This window comes from Lycorma delicatula, chromosome 6 (assembly GCF_047948215.1).
Source record: "Lycorma delicatula isolate Av1 chromosome 6, ASM4794821v1, whole genome shotgun sequence".
In the NCBI taxonomy this organism is placed as follows: Eukaryota; Metazoa; Arthropoda; class Insecta; order Hemiptera; family Fulgoridae; genus Lycorma; species Lycorma delicatula.
The window spans coordinates 149,536,454-149,556,176 of NC_134460.1; the positions used below are offsets into that span (position 1 = coordinate 149,536,454).

Sequence of the window (19,723 nt, forward strand, 5' to 3'; positions counted from 1 at the left end):
GGATATATGTATATACATATATAAAATTCGTTGGGTCAGTCTACGGTTAAATTCATCGTGCAAAATCAGCTGATTTTTGAAGTCTTTAGTTCTAAGGTTCAATTCTTGTAAAGGGAGTTGTTTTTATAAGGATTTCAATGCAGGACTGTGGACACCGATGTTCTTCGGCGGTTGATTTTTAATTAACCACACGTCTCAGGAGCAGTCGACCTGTGTCTGTCCAAACTACATGTTTGGTAAATTTACATTTACACTACAGCTACGTCAGGTAGCAGTAATTGCATTTTACTGTACCCGGCAGTAGCTGGAAAACTGGTTGGAAAAATATATGTATACGTGTTATACATATATTATAAATTATGAACTACATAATTCTTGTTTCATACAAAAACTAAATAGTAAATTGATATTCAATAAGGGACACACCACTTTATTTAACACAGGGACTATCTAAATAGTATGTGTAAATTTATTTTAAGTACATTAATCGTAATGGGTTGTAGGTGACCTGACATAATTCGCTAATTCACTCCTAAAAATGACAACCATACTTAATAAAACAAGATCCAATGTCAGGTTTACCGGAGAAAACGAAATGCGCAGTGGTCTCCCGTTCCCTTCTTCACATAGAATATACAGTTACTTATTACCTGCCAGTGTTGAATGCAGGTGTTACTAAGCAGTACGAGTTCATTTATTTATGTCAGGGAAAAGTTGTAGAGTGAACATCATTATGCCTCTTGTAATTCAGGTGCTTTACATTCATCACAATCATAAGAAAATTACTGCAATGGATGATGGATAAAGCAATAGACTAATTTATCCCGTAATGCAGTGATTCCCAAACTGTGCGCCGCGGCCTCTTCACAGGGGCGCCGCGAAATATTGTAAAAGTTTCATAATTAATTGAACCAAGATATTTACATTTGGCCTAACTAAACAAAAAACAAAGTGAGAAGCTAAAAATATCTTAATTTTTTTGTGCGGTTTGTTTTTACTTGACTCTGTATAAAAGTAAAGTCGCCGGCGCAGAATATTTTAGCGAACGCGAGCCGACAACGCTGCGCCTTCTTGATCGCGCTAGACACGTCGAGATGCGTAGACCCTTCGCGACAGATTTGGACTGTTCTGGAAGATTTTGCAGAAAGCATATAAGCAAGCGTTGCCGGCTCGATTCAGTCAGTCGGTTTATAATCTAAGTCTAGTGAAATTACTCAGAGCTTCATATAAATAAACAGTGATATAAATTAGTTCATGTAGTATAGTTAGTGTTATAAATAGTTTGTAAAATAGTTTTGTGATTTTTTGCCCTTGTGTCTTTAATGATGTACCGATTTTTGATCAGTAATAAACGTAATAGTGCAGATAAAGAAAGTGTGTCTTCAACCAGTGGCACGACTGTAAAGAAACAAAAATATTGTAAATATGATGATTTGGAGTTTGGTTTTACGTCAACAGAAATTAATGGTGAAAAGAGACCACAATATGTATTGTGTATGAAAGTTTTGGCACTGGAATGTGTCCTTCCAAGTAATTTGAAGCGCCATTTAGAAGCTAATCATCACAGCGTGGTTGGCAAACCTCGTGATTTTTTGGCCAGGAAGTTAAAATAACTGAAACAAGAAATAAATACATTTTTTAGGTCAATATCAAAAAACGCTTTGCTAGCATCTTACACGGTGGCTTACAGAATCGCAAAATGCAAGAAGCCTCATACCATCACAGAAGAACTTATTCTACCAGCTGCTGTAGATATGGTGTACATCATGGTTGGTAAGTCTGCTGGAAAGCTGCTTTTAAAAGTGCCTTTGTCCAATAACACAATTAGTCAGAGAATACAACATGTGGCAGAGGATATCAACGATCAATTAATTGAAAAATTAAATGAGTGGAACTTGGATTGCAGCTAGATGAGACTACAGATAGTAATTTGATATGCTATGTACGGTTTATAGATGGTAATAATGTTAAAGAAGACCTTCTGTTTTGTAAAAATATCATTGCAGGAGCGAAGGCTCAGGACCTGTTCAAGATTCTTGATATATTCAGATCTGAAAATAGTGGAAGTGGAAGGTAAAATTCAGAGGCAAGCTCTCAGAACCTTTTGAGATCAAAACAGGACTGCGCCAAGGTGATGGGCTCTCACCACTATTATTCAACCGTGCTGTAGAAATGGTAATGAGGGAACGGCTTAAAAAATTTAAATCTCAGATACTAGAACTTCAAAACAATGCAAATAAGATTGGCCTCAAATTATTATTCGAAAAGACAGAAATTATGCCCCAAAAACCAACATGATTAAAAGAAGTAAACATAAATGGTAATAAAATCAAAATAGTAACCCCATTTAAATATCTCGGAGAAATAATAAAAAACAATATAAATGAAAAAAACCTCAATCCAGATAAGAAGGAACAAACTAGCTAAAGCTCAAAAATTAACCTGCTACACTTACAATAAAAAATGCCTATCAATAAGGCAAAAATAAGGTGCTACAACAGTTGTAAAAGCTGCTTACGGGGCAGAAACACTTCCCCCTGAACTAACAATCAAAGACAGACAGACTCCAGAAAATCAAAAGAAGAATCTGAAGAACCTGCATCAATAAAAAGTGCCAGAAAGACAGGTAGTGGTGGATTGTGTCTGATAAAATCATGTACAAGGAGTTAGAACTGATATGATGCGTAAGAGGAGAGTGAGATACTGCTTTGGACATACCGTGAGGATGTGAGATTCAAGAACTTCTGAAACAATTAGTACAGTACAATCTAAATTCGAAAAACACTAAGACAGGATGCAGATTAATCAGAGAAATAAGAGAAGATCTGAAGGAAATTGGCCTTTCACCACAAGACATCACAGATACTAAAAAAGAAAATCAAGAACAAAAACACTCGCAAAAAAGAACTTAGAAAATGAACATTTTCAACACTAGAAAGGACACAAAGATCAAAATGTATGAAAAGGTACTTGGAGGATTGCAAGGTCCCATCAAACAGTCCCATCAAAGAGATTGAATAAAGTGATCCTACATTGTCATAAAAACAGTTTGTAGAATGTATATATAAAAGGGTCAGACACTGAGGTTAAAATCAATACATTTTATGTATTAAAATTGATACATTTTAACAGCTGTTAACATTTAGATGTGCAGGTGTTGTTTATTAATGTAATTAATTATATTCTGTTCAGCAAATCCTCAGACATTTTAATTATTATTTTTTTAAACAGTGTAATTCAAAATAAGTGTATTTAAATTGAAAAATTCAATAATAATATTTATTAAAATAAATAATATTTAATTTTTATTAAAATATAATGAGAGGTTTTGCACAATAATCTTTCATTGGATTGTAACAATCTTTTACTTATGATTATATATATAGTTTTGAATTTTCTGTTACCTCCCACTGAACCTGATCTGAGGCAGGTCCTCTGTGAATTGATTGTTCCCTTCTTTTTTCCTTACCATATTCTCTCTTCTTTTCCTTCTTTGAATGAGAGCTGTAGGATTTGGGTTAACCAGCATCCTAATTCCATCTCTAGACACAATACTGGTATCTTCTAGTAGCTTGCCAGATAACTCCTATTTTATTGGGACTCACTGAGTTGATCTTTTTCTGTTTCAGTGGACCAACCAAACTAACGGCTGTGATGCCTACAAACTAAAGCTAGGCCTTCTGTTTCTCATAAGTTATTATTTGATATACTTGCCAATTGTTATTTTTAAATTTAAAAAAAAAAAATAAAAACTAACAAAAATTCTGTTAGACTGTTCATATCTTTCTTCAGTTTTGTAAAATAATGAAAGCTTTCTTTCATTTTTGTTAAAAAAGAGCTTTAAGTTTAAAAAAAAAATTTTAACTTTTTTAAAGTAAATTGTTCCCAAGCTAATAATTATCTTCCTTTATAATGAATAATACTCTCATAATATTTATTTCTATTAGTAGATTAAATTCTGATTGACAGTAGATCAAGTTTTCAAGTTACAAAAAAGGGTTATCAAATCATTGTTCTGTAGCTTAAATTATGAATTGATTTTTACTAATAAACTTAAAAATTTATGCATGCTTATATTTATGAATGTGCAACCCTTCTTTAAAATCAATAATCACTTATTCTATCGATGATAAACCAGAGAGCAGATTTGTTTTTGTGCAATTCTGTAATTCAACACTTTCTCTTATTGTGCTTCAATAGCCCATTTTGTAAAAAAATTATCAAATTTCTAGAACATGTTTCCTCTAATTTATTTTAAACAGATTTAAAAAATTTTTATTACATAAACACAATATTATTCTACGAGTTTTTTTTAATTAAAACTGAATCTTAAATTTTCTACATCTCCATTTTAACTTGTTATAAATATATGCTTGAATAATTTTGATTAACACTTATTGAAATGTGTTTTTTTTATGATTACTTTATATATTTAGTATCTTTATGTATTGACTTATAATATAATTTCATAAGTTTATCTTTTAAATAATTGATACGGTCTTTAACCATAGTTTTAATGTAGTTTCTTTTTATCCATCAAGGCTAATACTGGAGCATTTTCATTTTCCTATCCATGGAATAATATACCTACCTACTCCTGATGTTATTTGTAAGCAAAAGTCTTTACCCATCATAAACATCATTATTTGAATACAGAATAAACAAATTGAATTCGTAACTAACACTTTACTGAAACAACATAATTATTTATTACACTATTTCTCAAATTATTTTCCATGTTTGTCAATACATTTTTGCAGACAACCTGGGACGCATAAGCATACTTCTTTGCACAGTCGTGTACTAGAATCTATTTCTTCAAAAACATCTTGAATAGCATCTTTCAAGTCCTCAATTGTTTATGGTTTTGTAGCATAGACTTTATCTTTAACAATTCCCCAAAAGAAAAAATCCATGGATGTAAGGTCTGGAGATCTGGATGGCATTTCTATTGTCCTTCGCCGTCCAGTAACTTTGTCACCAAATAACTCAACGTAGTTTCACACAGCTATTGCCTAATGGGGTGAGGCTCAATTATATTGAAAATAAAGTAAGTTGAAGTCATTTTAGTTCACTTGTAGCCCCAGAATGGCATAGGTTGCCAACATTTCCAGTTATTACTGTTCCATCAAAAAACCAAGGCTCAATTACTGCACAGCAAGAGATATCACCCCAAACAGTAAAACCAGGTTCATTTAGCTGTCTCTCAAAAACAATTCTATGATTCTCTGAATACCAATGTAGGTAGTTGTTGGGTCTGTTGATGTGACCTGTTAATTTGAAGATTACCTCATCACTACAAATTATCTTAGAAAACAATTTAACCACCTTTGAATCAGGTTTTTAAAGCAAAAACTCTTCATTAGTAAACATCTTCCCAACAAGTTAGATTCAGCAATGTCCAATGAATGTAATAACAGCTGCATACAACAGATGTTTGATTGAATAGCAGTGCACTCTGGTGTTTGTGCCAATAACTATCTGATGAAAACAAAAGATGGCAATTTAAAATCAATGGGAAGATCATAGACAAGATTATCTTAATGTTTACAGTGGGTAGTGGGCTTCTGGCCCACCAAGTTAATCAAAATAAAAGATTTATTTATTTATTTCTGTAAAAAAGAAGGCTGTGATTACGGCATAAAGTACGTATAGTACTCGTACTGCAAAAAAATAGTTTTAGGAGTTGTACTACATGGGAGCTAAATTATAGCAAAAGGTTTTATATGATTTAAATTGTTATATTACTTAAAACCAGTTAAAATAGTTTTTAGATAAATAATTTCAACTCTGATTTATAGATATATACCTTTTCTTAAAAAACTGGAATGTAATTTTTACATTGTATCATACTAAGTTTTTTTCATACATCAATAACTTTTTTGAGTCTATAGTAGTTAATAGTTTTTTTTTTAGTCTTTTGATATTTCTTTGATTTCAGTAAGATTTTAAAGTTAAAACAAAAAACATACTTGTAGTTATTTTTTCAAATGAAATTCTTTTTAAATTAAAGGCAATTAGGAGTAAATATTTTGTTAAGTTGGCATTACTTACTGTGTTAACTCATTTGAATATCATGTAGTGCAATCTGATTTAATCACGCGTGATGAATGTATTCAGCAAATTTCTGTGTTACTGTTCTATTAATTAATATAACATTAAACCTAGTTTTGCGATTAAAAAACAAGAATCCTTATTTTACAATTTGTGCAAAAGAAATATTATGTCTTTACTTCTAAAGTTATTGATTATATTGTTCACTTTTATTTATTATTGTATATATCTTTTTTGGTAATTATGGAAATCAGAAAGTAAACTATTTAAATTGTAATTTAATGATATTAAATATTATTATTCAGTAAGATTTATTTTTTAATCCAAGTACAGAGAAAATATTGATTTACTTACTTTAGTTTGCTGTTGCCCTCATAATTATACTAACTTTAGTTTCAAATTAGAATTAATTTGGTAAAATTATGCCGATTTTTTTTTTTAAACATGTTAATGCCAAGTTATATTAGAATCAAAATGATATAAAAAAATAAAAATTCATTTCTAAATTTTAAACAGGGGTGCTACATAATTTATGATAAATAACAATTTCTTGATAATAAAATCATTCGATGAAAGAAACTTAAAAAAATTATGCAAGTGTAAATCCATTCTCAAGAAAAAATATTTCATATGTCATCAGAAATTCCAATGTTCAAAATTTTTTTTCTGGTAGGCCACATTTCCTGTACATTTCTCTGTGCTTAAGTAGTTAAGTACTTGAAATACTTAAGTAGTTTGAAAAAGTAATATTTGCATAAACAATGTCAAATCTACATTGTTGTCCATAGAATATCCTATTTGAGTTCATAGTATCCATTATTAAAGCGGTAGTAAAAGGATGAGTATTATATTGAAAGAATGGAACTGAAACTTGGCATATTTTTTCATTTGAAGCTAGCTTCATTTGTTCATTCAGCAAAAATGAATAATACAGTGCACAGATTTTTTTGTGTGACAAAAGATTCCAGGTAAGTAAAGTTTTTTGAAACCATAAACATGGCTGCTGTGATTGTATCTGCTGAAGATAATGCTTTTGTGTTATTGATGGAAGAGTTCCTATTCTCTCTATTACATACTTTTTCTCTTTAATTCAAAAGTAAAATGATGGTTTCACATTTATCACTGATCACAATAAATTTTAAAACATTAAAGAAGTTGAGAGATGACCACTAAATATTCTTCTGTGGCCTGGTGTAATGAGATAAAAAGTTCATGATAAAAACATTTTTTTTTGTATTGTACGAGTAATTTCATGATCATTACTTTCTTAACAGTATCAATTTTTAATGTTGGGTGATATTCTCACACTGTTGTAAGTATTTTTCTGAAACTGTGTTTGAAGGATATTCAAATTTCCATAAGGCGTTTCCTCTTCATTTGAGAAAAATTTTATGATGATTCATTTCTTAACACAACTTGTCACTTTTTTCTCAAATATCATCAGTGGTATATTAATGTGAAGTGGCAAAAGGTTTGGGTGTTGATATAATTTTTAAGTTCAAGTATGTCAGGACATGTTAATCTCAAGCATGGCATCAAAAATGTATTGTGGAGATTAAAAAAATTCTTATTTACGTTAATGATATGTGCTACTGAAAAGTCTTCTATTAGTTCAACAGCCGGTTTTATTTTTATTCTATGTTTCAGTTTTAGCTTTGTTTTAATATGACTAACTTGGTATTAATATTTCTAAAACTATACTTCATCACAACTTGGGACCTACTGCTATCTTTAATCTGTTGAGTGGTAATTAGCTACACTTGAAGTTAAAAATTAAATTTACAGCCAGTGAAAACACTTAGATTTGTGATTGAATCATGTGAATATAGAGTTGCTTTTAAATGGTTTTCATTATCCATTTATTTTACTGGGCAAGATTGCATAGACAAAATATTGTCAGAATTGTTCATCTATAATCAAAACCAACTGCCAAACAGACTACTATAAGATAATATAATTTAAAAAAAAGTTTTTCTACACATATTTTAATGAGTTTGGTTACTTTTAAACTTTATTTCCTGGAAAAATTAAGAGTAAGATTTTTATTAAAATTTTACTCCTAAGATTTTTTATTTAACAATTTAATCTCCATAGTTTCTTTTAGGTATCATAATCAAAAGTTTGTTGGCGACTTCAAGTCAAAACTCATTCCCAAAAATGGAAGAGTCCTCAAAAATAATTACCATTACATCTCAGATTAATGGTAAAAAAAGTAAGAAGTAAAGTTATTTTCCATCGCTTTCTTCAACAAGCTGAATGTACTAATGTGCATCAGAATGTCAAGTCCACCAAATGCAGTTGACATTAACTCAAGGATAGGTTGTACAATATAATGATTATCCTTACTCATGGAGGAGAAAGCAATCCTAATTGCTGTCTCTTATACTTCATATTCTTTACTTGAATTACAGCAATAAAAACAAGCTGATAATTGTGGGTTGTTTCTGATGCATGTTTTACACATGCATACACAAAAAAAAATTAATTTAAAGTATTTGTCATTTTATTTAAATATAATATTTTTTTGGTTATTTAATTCAATGATTCTAACTAAAGCGCATGTGCATACCGTGTTTCATTCATGCAAGTGTGACAGTACTAGTGGTGAACAGTATTAACTTTTTCTTTTTCCTGTTTAGCCTCTGGTAACTACCATTTAGATAATTCTTCAGAGGATGAATGGGGATGATATGTATGAGTGTAAATGAAGTGTAGTCTTGTACATTCTCAGTTCGACCATTCCTGAGATGTGTGGTTAATTGAAACCCAACCACCAAAGAACACCGGTATCCACGATCTAGTATTCAAATCCGTGTAAAAATAACTGGCTTTACTAGGACTTGAACGCTGTAACTCTCGACTTCCAAATCAGCTGATTTGGGAAGACGCGTTAACCATTAGACCAACCTGGTGGGTTGAACAGTACTAACTAAACTAATGTAATATCACAACTTAGAACAAGTTTTTTTCTCCCTAAATGAATCATGAGACTTTGCTGAGGGTGAGAGAGCTTGAGTGCTCAGTGGTACAGAATAGCTGGACCGAAGGTGAAACCATATCAGAGAAGTATCTGTTGAGAGCCAGACTAAGGAATGATTCCTGAAAGAGGGCAGCGGCTCTTTTAGTAGTTGTTAAGGGCGTAGGTCAGGAGGACTTAAACGGCCATATCAAAGTCACTCAATCTTCTGAGTACTGCACAGCTGAAAGCAATGGAAAAGTAAAGCTGCTTTTTTCCAAGAAAATGTAACTCTCTGTATTTTCATGTAACAAAGATGGAGGTGCCTTCCTTGGTAAAATATTCTGGAGGTAAACTAGTCCCTTGTTCGAATCTCCGGGTGGGAACTACTAAGGAAGGGGTCATCAAAAAATTAAAAAATAACATTCTATGAGTCGGAGCGTGGAAAAGGATGGTAGATTAGAAAATATAAAGAGGGAAATGGATAGATTAAATGTAGATGTAATAGGAATTAGCAAGGTTCAGTGGGAAAAGGAAAATGACTTTTGGTCAGGTGATTTTAGAATAACTAACTCAACTTCAAATAAAGGACAGACAGGAGTAGGTTTCATAATGAACAAGAAGATAGGGAAGAGAGTAGTGTATTTCAAAATGCATTGCAATAGAATCATTGTAATAAGGATAAAATCAAAGCCTAACCCGACAACGATTATGCCTACAAGTGCCCATAATGATGTTGATGATGATAGGTTAGAGTGAGTATACAAAGAAATTGACGAAGCAATTAAACACATAAAGGGGGATGTAAATTTAATAATAGTTGGAGATTGGAATGCAAGCATTGAAAAAGGCAAGGAAGGAAATATTGTGAGTGAATATGGGCTGGGCAAAAAGAATGAAAGAAGGGACCGACTAAAAGAATTTTGCACAAAGTTTAATTTCGTATTGCCAACGTCCAGTTTAGAATTCATAATAGAAGAATATACACATGGAAAAAGCCAGTTGATACTGCAAGGTATCAGATAGATTATATCATGATTAAATAAAGATTTAGAAATCAACTAGTCGACTGCAAAGCTTATCCTGGAGCAGACGTTGATAGCGACCATAATTTAGTGATAATGAAATGTAGATTGGGGTTTAAAAACCTGAAGAAAAGGTGTCAGATGAGTCGGTGGAATTTAGAGAAGCTTGAAGAAGAGTAGGTAAAGAAGATTTTTGAGGAGGACATCATAAGAGGTCTGAGTAAAAAATATAAGGCAGAAAATATAGAAGAAGGATAGGAGAATGTTAAAAAGGAAATTCTTAAATCAGCAGAAGCAAACTTAGGCGGAACAAAGAGAACTGGTAGAAAACCTTGGATATCAGAGGATATATTGTAGCTGATGGATGAACGTAGAAAATATCAGAATGCTAGTGATGAAGAAAGTTAAAGGAGCTATCGACAATTAAGAAATACTGTAAAAAGGAAGTACAAACTAGCGAAAGAGGAGTGGGTTGAAGAAAAGTGTTGGTAAAATAGATGGAGCATACAGGAAAGTTAAGGAAAATTTTGTGGTGCATATACTGAAATGTAATAATGTGTTAAACAAAGATGGTACACTGATTTATAATATGAAAGGAAAGGCCAATAGGTGGGTGGAATATATTGAAGAGTTATATGGAGGAAATGTATTAGAAAATGGTGTTAGAGAGGAAGAAGAGCAAGTTGAAGAGGATGAAAGGGGAGAAACAATATTGAGATCTGAATTTAAGAGAGCATTAAAAGATTTCAGTGCCAGAAAGGCTCCTAGATAGACAGAATACCTGCAGAATTACTGCGCAGTACAGGTGAGGAAGCAATAGATAGATTACACAAACTGGTGTGTAATATTTACGAAAAAGGGGAAGTTCCATCAGACTTCAAAAAGAGTGTTATAGTTAGATATCAAAGAAAGTAGGAGCAGATAAATGTGAAGAATACAAAACAGTTAGCTTAACTAGTCATATATAAAAAATCTTAACTAGAATTCTGTACAAAAAAATTGACAGAAGACTGAAAAAAGTGTTAGGAGAAGATCAATTTGGTTTCAGGAAAAGTATAGGGACAAGGGAAGCAATTTTAGTGCTCAGATTAATAGTAGAAGGAAGGTTAAAGAAAAACAAACCAATATAATTGGCATTTATAGAGCTAGAAAAGGCATTCAATAACGTAGACTGGAATAAAACGTTTTAAACATTGTAAAAAAATTAGGGTTCAAGTACAGAGATAGAAGAACAATTTCTAACATTTACAGGAACCAAACAGCAACAGTAGTAATTGAAGAACATAAGAAAGAAGCTAAAATAAGAAAGGGAATCTGCCAAGGATGTTCCCTATCCCGGCTACTTTTTAATCTTTACATAGAAATGGAACTAGCAGTTAATGATGTTAAAGAACAATTTAAATCTGGAGTAACAGTACAAGGTGAAAAGATAAAAATGCTATGATTTGCTGATGATACAGAAATTCTAGCTGAGAGTAAAAAAGATTTAAAAGAACAATGAACGGCATGGATGAAGTCCTAGACAAGAACTACTGCATGAAAATAAACAAGAACAAAATGAAAGTAATGAATTATAGTAGAAGTAATGTAGATGGACCATGAATATAAAAATAGGAAGAGAAAAGATTATGGACGTAGAAGAATTTTGTTATTTGGGAAGTAGAATTACTAAAGATGGACAAACCAGGAGTGATATAAAATGTCGAATAGCACAGGCAAAACGAGCCTTCAATCAGAAATATAATTTGCTTATATCAAAAATTAATTTAAACGTCAGGTAAACATTTTTGAAAGTATATGTTTGGAGCATAGCTTTATATGGAGGTGAAATTTGGATGACTGGAGTACATGAGAAGAAAAGATTTTTGAAATGCAGTGCTGTAGAAGAATGTTAAAAACCAGATGGATTGATAAAGTGACAAATGAAGTGGTATTCCGACAAATAGATGAAGAAAGAAGCATTTGGAAAAATATAGTTAAAAGAAGAGACAGACTTATAGGCCACGTATTAAGGCATCCTGGAATAGTCACTTTAATATTGGAAGGACAGGTAGAAGGGAAAAATTGTGCAAGCAGGCAACATTTGTAATATGAAAACAAATTGTTAGGGATGTAGGATGTAGGGTTATACCAAAATCAAAAGACTGGCACTAGATAGGGAGTCTTGGAAAGCTGCATCAAACCAACCAAATGACAAAGACAAAAAAAATTTCACTTGTATGGTTGGCAGTCTGGTGGAGTCGTGGAAAGCTGCATCAAACCAATCAAATGACAAAGACAAAAAAAAAATTTCACTTGTATGGTTGGCAGACTGGTGTAGCCATAAGATGTAACTGACCAGATATCACGTCAACCAGATGATTGAGTTTGAGACCCAGCCTGACTGAGTTACTTTTTTACAATTCAAATATTATTCATTTATATAATTCTACTGCACATCTATTACATCACAACATAGCAGTAGTCGAGAGCATTTTTTGGTGTGGATTTTCTTTGTAAAAAATATTTTTTTAATTTATTTTTTAATTGTTAAAAAAATGTGCCTATGAAAAATATGACTTTAATTAAGCAAAATCTTGAGGGTGACCTTGGTGTATAGCCTCACCAACTTGATGTTTTAAGCTGAAAATTTAATAGCATTAATGCTCCATATATAGAAGTAATCTGACCAGGTTGGTCAAAATTGGTCCAGTAGTTCTGGAGATATAAGGTGATTTAGAAGCCAACACCAAACACACACGCACACATGCAAACATTAACATTTGGAAAATTTCCATCTGGTATTTTAGTTTCCTTAGGTGTCAAAACCTAAAGATCTGGTGAAAACCACATATGCCTAAATTGTAATGATTACAATACTTTCTCTTCTAGAGCTACAGCGCTATCTAGACAAAAAAGTAAAATCAGATTGTTAATGATAACTAAAAAGTAATGTACTACTTTCTGTGTTGAAACAGCTAATTGTTTACACTGCTTTAACTGAGCAGGTAAATATAAAAACAACAACAATTAGTTAATGTTAATGGATTTTATTACAAAGTAAAAGTAATTTTATTAAATTATTTAAAAAACTATTGAAGTACATAGTGAAGAGGTATACCATTTGTTGTCAAACTAAGAGACGGTCAATGCCAAAGACACAAATGTTGATGGATAGTACTAGAGAATTGTTCAAATCTCACATGGAATTCTTCATGTCTGATAACATTATTCTCAATACAGATGTAAAAGAGAACTGAAGTACAATTGAATAATAATTGTATCAGCTGATAATTTCCAATTGCAAACAAAATTTCCTGGCTGTTAATAGAATTGAAATCTGTTCTGAAAAAACAGAGCAGAAGGAAAAATTACTTCTAGCTCATTTGTTGTGTATGTGTATTGGGATTGGGTGGGGTGTATGTATGTATGAACAATTCTGTTTAAATAATTTAATCTCTACTTATCTTAATATATATTTATATTCTTTATATAATAATTGTTACATAATATTTAATTTCTGTTTAGGTGTATTTATTAATAATTAATAAATTACACTCACAATGATGAATGCAATATTGATGGACTGATGGAATACTGATGGACACAATACTGATCAGTATTGTGTAATTTATAATACTAATGGACATGACAGAAAAATTTACCAATAACACAAATACTTTAAAATATTTTTGAAACAGTTACTGCTGATTTACTGGAAATTAAAATAAATAATAATATTAGTTGTAATAAAATTAATGAATGTAGTTTGAATATACTTTACAGTTGCATACTTAAGAGGTTTCTAATTTTTCAAAGGTTGACAACAAAAATTTAATTTTATTCAATTTTAGTACTAGAAAATACATCTTTAGTACATTTTTTTAATGGAAATTACATTTATGAAAATGCTGATTATTTCTGAAAGATTTTTGGAAGAAACAGTTCCAGTAAAATAAGTGTGAATTATAAGTATTTTTTTTACAATTTTAAAAGTATTATATTTGAATATGCTTCAATAGATTAACTTTTTTGAAAGCAACTTTTCTATAAATCCATAAAACACACACACAAATATTTCATTATATGTTGATTTTTCCCTGTTTAATGGAGGCATCTTGTATAATGCTCTGTTTCTCTTAAAAAGAATGCATTAATTTATTATTTTACTTTATCTGTTCCAGTCCTTGTAGGTGTGAGGAATGTAAAGTACTTGACATACAAGTGGCATAAATTAAATATTTTTCTGTAGTATGTTAGCTTAATGAAGAAGGCGATGAGAATCACTTCATTCCTCATTCTTCCTTGTAAGCCTGTCATGATATGTTGTGTTAATCTTAAAATGGTATGTGATTATTGATTATTGGAAATGATTTTGTCATATGTCAAGTTACACAACCAATATGGTTATGACATCTAATATATGTATAATATGCAGAAGTACTTATTAAGTAGAAATAAAATGTCACTTTTTCGGAGGCTTGTTTTGATTAAAATTATTATTAAAATCACAATTAAACATTTCCATTTCCTTTGTAAGTGCTGTATACTTAATTTACTTGTAAATATTTTCTATTTAGTCACGTACACAAACAGACTCGCACCCGGTTATATTTTAAACCAGAATTGATCATTTCTCATGACGTGATAACTCAATATAATTTGAAAACCTGCCAAAAATAGGATTGACTGTCACTTACATGCGATCAAATAATGTTAACGTTAATGTGTACTTAAAGCTGAAGTTGAATACTATTCTAACCTCTCTCGATAAAAATTTATTTAAAAATTTAGTTCTACGTATATATATAAATGTATAGAATTAACACAGAATGACTGTTAAAATGTTAAATGTTATCAATAATGGACTGGGCTACTAAAATGAAAGAAACAAAAAACATATAAATTGACAGTGTAATTGTTAGGAAAATTTTTCTTTATTAATAAATAGAACAGCAAGTATGTAAAAAAATTCATATAAAAATAATATTTAAATTTTTTGGTAACAAACATATTTTGTACTAATTGATGAAAAAAAAATTTTGCTAAAAAAATAAATGATTTTTGATAAATGTAGATATAAATAAATCTATTGATAGCCAAAAATATGACATACATTTTTTAATTTAAATTTATTTTTTATTTATAGAATTGTGTTTTATTACCAATACACCCTGCATTATTAACATTCACCCGCTTTTAATAATCACATTCATTCATATAATTGTGCTTTTATATAATTGGAATTAATTATTATAACTTTTGTGCATTTGTAGAGTGTTATATTGAAAATTTTAATAAAATTATTCATTAAAACTACTATATTAACAATTTTAATATGGTTTTTAATGTGATAACATCTGGTAATCTAATTTATTTTTTCATCTGAGTTGTAATAGTGAAACTTTAACAAAATATTGAATTTTTTTTTCGAAGATTAGGTTAGGATTTGTTTTTTATTTCTATAGTTTTTGTATGTTATTACATGTATAGTATGTCTAAAAAATAACATTTTATATACATTTAGACCCTATATATTCAAGATTTATGTTTTTTTAAAAATGATTCTGTTATAACTCAAAATAATATCCATTTATTTGAATTGTGTGCTGTGATTGTGTCTACCGTAATTATTACTAACAACATACAAAATTAGGTGTTCTATTACTACCATATTAAAAATATAATTTTTTTCTGATACTAATAACAGTACATTAAACCATAACTATTATTGAAATTATTAATTTTTTTAATTTATAATCTTAGATTAACAGTTACAAAATTTAGGGTAGTATGATAAAAGTTAGAGTAAAATTAGAAAAAAATTAGACAAGTACAGTATTATAAATTAATTCATGATTATCAATGCAAAAAGATGTTTAACTTTTAATTTCATTTTTCCTTTTTACTCAAGCAATTCATACAATTGCTAAAAATTGCTCTCTGAAAATAGTACTTTAATTAAATTTAAATTCAACTATCATCAAAATGTGCTTGTTTGTGACTTGTACGCCTGTATACATTTTTAACATACCATATACCAGCTCCTGTTGCAAAAATTAACATTAATCCAACTGCCACACCGATATTTATGACTCTAGCTTTGTGATAATCAGGTACATATATTGTAAAACGTTCACTGGTCGATTCATAATCGTTTGTGCTCATCGCAGTAACTTGAAAATGATAAGTTTTATTTTCCTCAAGATCTTTCACTGGATAAAAAGTAAATGAAAATAAATAAATTAATAAAATTAAGGTAATATTATCATTAAATAAAGTTGAGATTCTAACTCTACATACATTTAACTTATACAGATGTATTTTTAGGAAAATATATCTGACAAACCTCCCATTTTTCAACAATCATTGATTAAAACATCAGCCTGTACACAACTCATTAGTCAGTACATGTTAACGTAAAAGAGAATTACTATTAATTATCATACCATTAATTATTAGATGAATGAAGTTAGTGTGGAAATCTACATCTGGGAGCTTAGGAATATATTTGATAATAGAGTGGTAAAAGCAGTGTGGAGAGAAGGAAAAATACCAGAAGTTTGGGGAAAAAGAATAATCATTTCAGTAACATTCAAGAATATTTACAAGGGCAGATTTATGGAGAAATGGAAATACTCCATTTTTTCCAGGGTCTGGTAGAAGTACTTTATATAAAATATAACAGGTATGCAAAACTGGCAATTGTAAACACAGAATTGTTTGAGGAAATGAGAGCAAGTCAAGGAATTTTTTTTACAAATTTTATTCATAATTTCAAAGGATAAGATACTAAGGAAATGAAGAAAATATTGTTAGTAGAAAACAGAAAAGATATATGGTATTTATTGATAATGATGTTATGTGATATGAAAATAAGAAAAGAGTGCAGTAATATCACAGTTATGAAATAAAGCATTTATCTCTTGAGAAATAAGGATAATTATTAAGAAATATAGGAAAGTAGGTATAGATAATAATATAGGGATAAAAAGGGAAAGATGAAGTTGCAAGGTGAGGATTTGAACAGGGAGGAAGTTCAAGAAGTAAAGAACTGAATAATCGATGAAAGATTAAACTAAGTACTGGAGAAAAGAAGTAATGCGCAGCTTCAACAAAAATACAAGAAAAATATAGCAGCTTCAACTAAATTATGAAATGATTGCTATGTGATGCCTAGATACGAAAAACTGTAATAAGATACATTATAAAATGATTGGAACCAATCATTACTTATACGGCTAAATGCAGGTGACCATAGAAAAGAACTCATTAATGGAAATTAAATTTTCCAGGTATGTATTTAGTCCTTGTGCACGCTTGTGAAGCATGCACAAGGTGGGAGAAGATTCTTGTATCTTAATATCATTTCTTCCTAATTCATATTATCATTTATAACATTTGTTATCATTTATTCATCATAATATCGTTTATTATTTACTTGTATGAAGTAAAGGAAGTATTGTGATCACAAAAAATTTCGGGTTTCAGATTTTAACGGAAATATCCATTTTGACCATCCCTGAATCCATTTTGACTAGTTTCGGCGTGACATCTGTATGTACGTATTTCACGTAAGTCAAAAACTATTAGCCATAGGATGTTGAAATTTTGTATCTAGGACTGTTGTAACATTTAGTTGTGCACCTCCCCTTTTGATTGCAATCGACAGAATCAAAAGTGTCCAAAAAAGCCCAAAATCCGAAAAAAATTGGATTTTGGACTTTTTCTTAATTGCAGTAATAAGCCCTCATTAAGATATTTTCAACAATATATCATAAATGGTACTTATTTTCATTGGTTCCAGAGTTATAGCCAAATGAAATTTTAATTAATGAAATATTTGGATCTTATAAGGGGAAGGCACATCGGTTCGAATCAGATTTCTTCTCATTTTTTTAGGTTGATTTTATAAGAAAGTTATAAGAAAGTTAATGGGTACCATGATTCGATTGCCGGAAAATTTCGACATAAATTCATGTTTCACATCCTCCAATCTCCAAAACCACCGTCAGTTCAAAAGTTTATATATACATTTTTATACATATATAAATACACACACACACACACACGCAGTAGGTCTGAAAAGTTCCCAAACTAAATTACTGTTGTCGATACAAGAAGCACCATCTCTCTGACAACCAAGGAACTATGTAGTCGATGTCTGACTAATGTGTGTACAAAATTTCATCACGTTCGCCACTCCAGTCTCAAGTTATATGCGGCCGCGTACGTTATGTTCGTGTTACCTTGAGCTAGCTTGCGACATGAAACAAAGAAGCCCGATAAAATGTTGTGTTCAACTTCAGAAATCTTTCGTTGAAACTTATCCTATGATACAGCAAGCATTTGGTGATGAAGCTGCATCTCGAACTACAACATACACTTGGTGGAATATGAAAACTTATCATATTTACTTGATTCAGTGTATAGGGTTATTATTATAATTATCATATACCTACTTTCTTTTTACCTTAAGTAATTGTTGGTTTAAATTTAAAAACTTCTTGACCAGAAAAAAAAAGTGTTACTAATAAATATGTAACACTAATATAAAAGTGTCTAATAAATATTAATGTGATTTTTTACTATTTTTTTATATCAGAAATGTGTGTTGCTAAAAGTTGAAACACATTCAACAGTCATACTGTTTATTCTCTAAAATGATTTTTGACCAGTCTCTAATTGAATAAAGAAGAAAATCATGTATTTCTTACCGTTTTCATAAAGAACAGCACTGTAAGGGAGTTACCTAAATTTTTAATGTGTTTGCATTCTAGTTGATGAATTATAAATCCAATTCTGTATTGATATTAGTTTTTTTGTATAATACGCAAAGTAATAAATGCTAGTAGTAAACATACCAATAAATGATGTTCCGGTTGTATCTGCTTTAATGAGTTCAGTTTCTTTATCTCCTTCATACCAGCTAACTGTATAAACTCTCAACAAATCTGCTCCAAAATCTGGAGGATCCCATGATACTTTGTATCCTTCTACATCAATCTTTACTCTGAGATTTTGAGGTGGCCCGATTTGCTGGAATGTTTCTGAAAAAAAAAATTGAATTGATGAACGTATAGGTAATTATTAGGAATATTCAATCATACCTATGGTTCCAACATATTGATCTCTGATTTTGAAAGAAAAATTATAAAATTTAATGAAGTTTGTAAAGGGAGAGACAAATGAAATACTTACTTACATTTTTACATTTATAATTACATTATTACTCTTGCACTACTGTGTTATTATTATATTATTGCTTCCTGGCCTCTGGCCCCCATACACAGATTTTCCGAGAAGCGCTTAATATTATTTCTATTCTGCAGTTATTTCTTTACATCTTTGCATAGTTTGCTTTTTTTAGGCGTTTCCTCTAGGTTTTCTTAGGACATTTTCCATCTGCTGTTAGTGTGTCCTACCTCCAAGTTGAGCTGTGCTGTAGACTGGGATTTTCCAGCCTGCTGACTCAGCCGGTTGGGGCTTGGCAATGGTCTGGAATTTTTGCTGTTTGGATTATTTGATCAGCTTTTTGCTCAGTTCTGCTAAAAGGACCCAACATTTCTGTTGGTTTGACCTTTTCATCCAATTACTTTTTCTGAAATTCCATCTTTTGATAGGCTTGACCTGTTCTTCCCTTTTTCAGTGGATTTACATCATCCCTGTTGGTTCATGCCTGTAACATCTTCCCTTTTAGAGGTAGCTC

General features: G+C 30.6%; 1 protein-coding gene and 1 long non-coding RNA gene across 5 annotated transcripts in view; one reads left to right on the forward strand and one right to left on the reverse strand.

Annotated features, from left to right (window-relative positions):
- The window catches only part of LOC142326372 (uncharacterized), a 97,748-nt gene extending 83,385 nt beyond the window's left edge, over positions 1–14,363 (forward strand). The window contains exon 3 of one of the 2 annotated variants that reach the window (XR_012756763.1): positions 14,199–14,363. This is a non-coding gene — a long non-coding RNA (uncharacterized LOC142326372). Of the gene's footprint in view, positions 1–3,629; positions 3,714–14,198 lie in introns of those variants that run through there. The other variant, XR_012756764.1, reaches the window with a different exon arrangement.
- A 566-nt stretch (positions 14,364–14,929) lies between these two features.
- Positions 14,930–19,723, reverse strand: part of bdl (borderless) — a 44,522-nt gene continuing 39,728 nt past the window's right edge. For all 3 annotated transcript variants that reach the window (XM_075368830.1, XM_075368829.1, XM_075368831.1), the window contains 2 exons: positions 18,879–19,064; positions 14,930–16,229 (listed from right to left, as the gene is read on the reverse strand). In XM_075368830.1, coding sequence (XP_075224945.1) covers positions 15,988–16,229; positions 18,879–19,064 — 428 coding nt within the window. In that variant the 3' untranslated portion in view covers positions 14,930–15,987. The remainder of the gene's footprint in view (positions 16,230–18,878; positions 19,065–19,723) is intronic.